Source organism: Echinops telfairi, unplaced genomic scaffold (assembly GCF_000313985.2).
Source record: "Echinops telfairi isolate 266 unplaced genomic scaffold, ASM31398v2 ScPeMD7_7400;HRSCAF=8409, whole genome shotgun sequence".
Taxonomy (NCBI): domain Eukaryota; kingdom Metazoa; phylum Chordata; class Mammalia; order Afrosoricida; family Tenrecidae; genus Echinops; species Echinops telfairi.
This window is the reverse complement of record NW_022111300.1, coordinates 49,423,876-49,429,345: the sequence shown is the minus strand read 5'-3', so window position 1 is coordinate 49,429,345 and position 5,470 is coordinate 49,423,876. Positions and strand designations below refer to the sequence as shown.

At 43.7% G+C, this 5,470-nt stretch overlaps 1 protein-coding gene across 1 annotated transcript in view; it reads right to left on the bottom strand.

Moving 5' to 3' along the window:
* Positions 1-948: 948 nt before the first annotated feature.
* SERPINB2 (serpin family B member 2) overlaps positions 949-5,470 on the bottom strand; it is a 9,051-nt gene continuing 4,529 nt past the window's right edge. The window contains 5 exon segments of the mRNA XM_004703031.1: positions 949-1,353; positions 2,460-2,624; positions 3,047-3,189; positions 3,832-3,949; positions 4,875-5,046. Of these exon segments, the coding sequence (XP_004703088.1) occupies positions 949-1,353; positions 2,460-2,624; positions 3,047-3,189; positions 3,832-3,949; positions 4,875-5,046 (1,003 nt within the window).

Genomic DNA, 5,470 nt, shown 5'->3' with positions numbered 1-5,470 from the left:
TCTCATTTCCCCTCCTGCCCAGAGCAGCGCCTTTCCTCTGCACTCTCAGCTGAATGACTATGACCTTGATTCTATATCCCAACCAGTGGGCTTGATGTCTGTTCTTCATGTCCCTGCAATGTCAACTGCTTTCCCCAGAAGACAATGTCCTACATTATTCTTCTGAATTGCTCTGTGATTTGCTGCTTTCAGAAGGCAGATCTATCCCCAGGCACACCCAACATGGAGTGTCGGTCCTAGAGGGGGTCTTCTGCTCCCCTGTCCTATTTGTCCTAGGTGTCCATCACTGAGCTTCACTTCTGGCAATCCAGAGGCCACAGGTCTTACGATCTGTAGACTCAATGAAGGGCAAGACACAAGGGGCTTTAGATAAAAACATTTATTTATTGTCTAGTTAAGTTTCCATAAGTTACAGGCACATATATGGGCTACATGTTTCTAGAATTGCATAGAGTGTCTATTTGCCTGTTCTTTTCAAACGTTTCTTCCAGGAATTTCAAACAGAAGGATCTGGAAAACCACACGGTATAAAAAGAACAAGTTAACACATTGTCATACGTCGAAAATGATCTGATTGTTTGCTTCTGTGGCTCTATCAGCTACATTAAATAAACAGTGAACAATTATTTTTAAAACTCACCATTATGTATAATATAAAAGAATAAATAACACAGTGAAAGTTATTACTCCCGAGTAAAGCAGTCGAGAGGAGGAACTAAAGAGACTCAAAGGGCTGCCATGTTTGGAAAGGAGAGTGTGATCTTGTTGCTCATGTATTTGTCATTAGTGTGACTGACATCACTAGTCAATTTTAAATGGAGAAGGTTGTTCAGAGAAACAAAAATACGTGGAAAAAGATCTCCAAAATGTTGTCCCTGGAGTTCACCGTCATGAAGCAGCAGACAACTCATGCCACAACCTCCCATGCAAACATAGAACATTTCCATTTTAGGGTGAGGCATATCTGCCCACAAAGAGGATGCTTTGGGTCTTTGTGTAAATGATCAAGAAGAGGAAAGGGTGGTCTGCCACAAATTGTGGGCCTCCGTGGCCAGTTCTGCCAGTCATAACGCCCCCGGTGCCAGCAGCCGCTTCGGTACCCTCTTCATTAACATCCACGGTGGCCTGGTGGTACACCTCAGACAGGAACAGGTCCTTTCCTTCTGTCATCCCTAAGAAATTGGCCTGGCCTTTGCTGAAGGCATCATGCATGCCCATGTTCTTCAGAATGGACTTGAGCTTGTAACGCTCTTCCAACTTGAACTTGGGTATGTACACCTCAACGTCATCTTCTCCCATTGTGTCTTTGCTGGTCCACTTGCTGAGGTTCTCATAGGTCAGCGCATCTTCCAGCTGCAATTCCAAAAATTACCAGTCAGTGTTTGGTTTTTTTTTAAAGGTAAACAACTGTACTTTAATATTGAAAACAGTGGCTTTGCTCCAAAGGCAAGTCCAAAAGTATTGCTACAAAACGATAGAAAGTGTCTTTAAAGAAAATTATTTCAATATAAAGTTCCGATTTCTCAGCATATCTTGCATCTAGATGTATTCCCTGGAAGGAAGTATTTCCATCTCTCTGACCTTTCTCTGGAGAATGTTTTACTCTAATTTGTACCATGTCAAAATGACAGTTTGACATCCTCAAGGGGCTTACATCATGTCTCTTAAACATCCTGTTAGTTTGGAGAACAAAATTCTGAAAGGGCACGCTCAAAGCTATAGGTGGAATAGGGGAGGTTCCCCAATGAAATGTCAGCAGGAAGCTCTTGTTCATCTTGGAGAATGAGCTGGTATGTAATTGGGATGGAAAAGCATTCCTCTGCACTACTTTTTCTGCCAAAGAAGTGTTGGGTCTCCTTAACATTTCCTAAGAATAAGCTCCTATGACTGACCTATGCCATTCAAGAAAATCTATCAAGAGTATCCCTTTGATATATATTAAAAAAGAGTCATTATAATCTTCAGAGCTAACCTCTCTGCCTTTATTTCAACTAGCCCAGCAGATCTGTCCCAAAGCCAAGATTCGGTTAGACACTTTTTGGGGAAGACACTCTAATGAGACAAAGACAAATGTGATGTGAGAGAACTTGCATGCAGCAACAGCCCCCCTCCCTCCCTAAGCACAGAGGCTGGATGACGCATGTGTGGTTTGGAATAAACCTGGGGGTGCCTGAACAGGGACCCTATGAGCAATATTTTCAGATTGACCTCCGTATTCTGTAGGTGAACTAAACATGTGACAGCTTGGTAAAATATTTGCAAGCAGGGGGCATGTATAAAGGTATTTAAGTCTGAACCAGACACTTGGATTGGAAGTTGGAGACATGGGATATTTCATCCCAACCAATTCACACACTGTCTGTGAGAAGCTGCACACTCCTACGGTGTAGACATGTTCATCCCCAATCAGGGAGGTTTCACTTCAGAAGTGGGAAACAATTCAACTTGGAAAGCCTTACCAACTCCAAGCCCGTGGACTCATCAGCGATTTCATCGGGAAGCAGCAGGAACATGCTGATCCCTCCTGCGTAGGGGAGCTCCAGAATCTGCGTCTTGAGGTCCTCCAGGTACCCGATGTTCAGCTTTGCGTGCAGCATCATCATCTGCACAGGTTTGCGCTCATTCTGAAGTTTGGGAAAAGCGAATATGAGCGCCGAGAGCAAGGGGTTTACAGTGAAGCATGAAAACAGCTGCGGGTTCTTGATTTTCTTTTCAAATGGATTTTAAAACACACAGCTTAGGTATGTAATTATTCTCGTGGGTGCTTTGATTTTCCCGGGGTTGTCCAGTTTACACCTATTGTTATGATGGATAGGAATCATAATAAAGAAATGCCACTCCAATTCATGGGGACCTGCTGAACTGCTGTGCTTGGTGCCAGGTGGACCATGAGGAACCAGGGATGGCACCAGGGCCCAGCATGCTGCATGGCCCCCAACTATCTCCCAGCACCCACTTCACATGATGGCCTGGTCTTGGGAACCTAGCCATCTTAGTCCATGAGGAAGGAATGTGTGTGAAGAAGATGCTTTGTATTTTCTCTTACCGCGTTCACACGGAAAGGATAAAGTCCATCTAGGGTCTTCTGAAATGGAGTTTTCCATTTTCCTTTGAAGTAGACGGCATTCACCAGGACCATCCGGGTCTCCTCATCCACGGAACCTTCCGGTAGCAGGTTTGGGATTTTACCTATGGAAAACATGACATCTATTGGATCAAGAACTGGGAAGCTACTATGAGTTCTTGAGTCTTTCAAGCACAACTCCTCAGAGATCTATGACAGGACTTGCAATCTTGCTCCCCACCTCCCCCCACATTTTTTAGGTTTATTTGAAGCACAGATCTCTCAAGTTTTTCAGAGGTATAAAATCCAAAAGAAAACCCCAAAAATATGTATTAGATTTAAAACTTAGATTTGCTTCCACATTTTGAATGGATATTTTCAATTCCCATGGTTGTATTTTACAGTTGTAGCTCAGTTACTTAATTCAGAATGGAATGAAAGAGAGTTCCTTGAGTAAGGAAAAGACTGAGAACCTCTCCTATCCCAATCACTAAGTATTATTCGGATCAGCGTTTCCAAAGTGGATAGCGCAGTGGTCCTCAGCCTTCCTAATGCTGTGACCCTTTAATACAGTTTCTCATGTTGTGGTGATCCCCCAACCATAAAATTATTTTCGTTGCTACTTCACAACTGTCATTTTGTTACAGTTAGGCTTTCTGGTGATCTTTGGTATCCCTGTGAAAGGTCGTTCGGCCCCCAAAGGGGTCTCGACCCACAGGTTGAGAACCACTGAGACAGAGGAACTGAAAGTGTTTCCTTGGTTTTACCTTTAGTTTGAGTCTTGACCCAGGCATTGATTTTTTCTCTAGCTTCCTCTGCACATTGTAGGAAGTTCACTGCCTGAGGTTGTGTAGAGTAATATTTCTTAGAGAATTTCATGTATTTCTGTAAAGCAAGAAAATGGCAAGGTTAGACCAAATTCACACCGAAGAAGCCACAGTGTAACTGTAAATTATGGCCTTTCAGTTAAGGGAAAGGCTGTATAGCAGGGGATGAGCAAGAGGAAAGAGATGGAATTTCATGGATGCAAGTGCTCCCTTCCCCAGCAGGCAGACACGGGATGAGGACTTTCTGACCTACCTGCAGCGCCTAGTTTCCTCTTCTCCTTGACTGCTGCCATCGAGCTGTTTCTGACTCATAGGGATCCCACAGAGCAGGGTAGAACTGCCCTTGTGAGTTACCGGGACTCTCACTCTTTCCAGGTGGAGAAAACCTCATAAATGTGTCCTCACTTTGAAATGATTGAACCAATTCCTACTCGCAACGAATTCAACTTTTAAACATGGAAATAATGAGCGTCAAGCCCTTTATTGCAATATGTCAGGTTAAAGATAACCACAGGCACCATTTCTAACATCTACAAAGTCAATCCAATGACTTAAAGACACAGATTGACTCTTGTTTATCACACCGGGACTGTCTGTGCTCTATCTGCCTGCCTGCTCTCTTGCACTGCCCATAGCTGATAGGCAACGGCCCTGGAATCCACTCGAACTCATAGCCACCTTCTGTAACTGCAGAAAGAAATGGTATTCCATCCAGAATCACCCTCACACTCATGAGTGCGTGAGCCCACCACTGGGACCCTTGTGCCAGTCCACCTCACCATGTCTCTTCTCCCTTGCTGTGCCTTGCAGACTTAGAAGATTAGAACAGACGTCCAGCTGGAGGATGGGGGGTCTTGGAATCAATCTTAATACACTAATGTTCTACTCTGCACGTGGGCTATCTGTGCAGCCAGTCCTGGGGAGCCTGTGTGGATTGTACTGGTCAAAAGTGGGTGCAAGTTCCAATGACAGGTTTCACTTACTTCCTTGAATTTTGCCGACTCATCACCAAATAGCTGGTTTATGGTCTCCAGGACATAATCTCCAGTGGATGAATTGAGTGCAGAGATGAGAGACTGGAAAGATGAATGGATTGCATTTCCAGCTTGTTCCTTAAACAGAAAGAAAGGATTCCCTTTATATACCACATGACTACTGAGCAAGACATTTCTAAAGCAATCATTTTATTTTCATTGTAAAAATGAAGTGCTATTTCAATGTGTACTTCTTTCCTGGTGCTTCAGGGGCATCTTTGGGGAAGTTTTGATAAAGATATTGTGCAGTAAAACTAATATGATGTCTTTCCCCATTTGTTCCCAATTTTGCTGTACCTCTGCAGCCCCAGTGGTATTCAGATCACGTGCTCAGCTGCTAGCAAACATCATGGAGGTTCAAACCCACCCAGCTGCTCCCTGGGAAAAAGATTCCTTGGAGATCTTCCATAAAGATAGTTTTCTTAGCATTCCACCTTGGTAATGGTTTTAAAAGGTTGACATAGTGTCTGTAGTTCCCCAGTTTACCATTAAGGAGTTGAGTCTATGGTGGAAAAACCTGGGTTTTCGAAAGCTTTCGAAGGGAA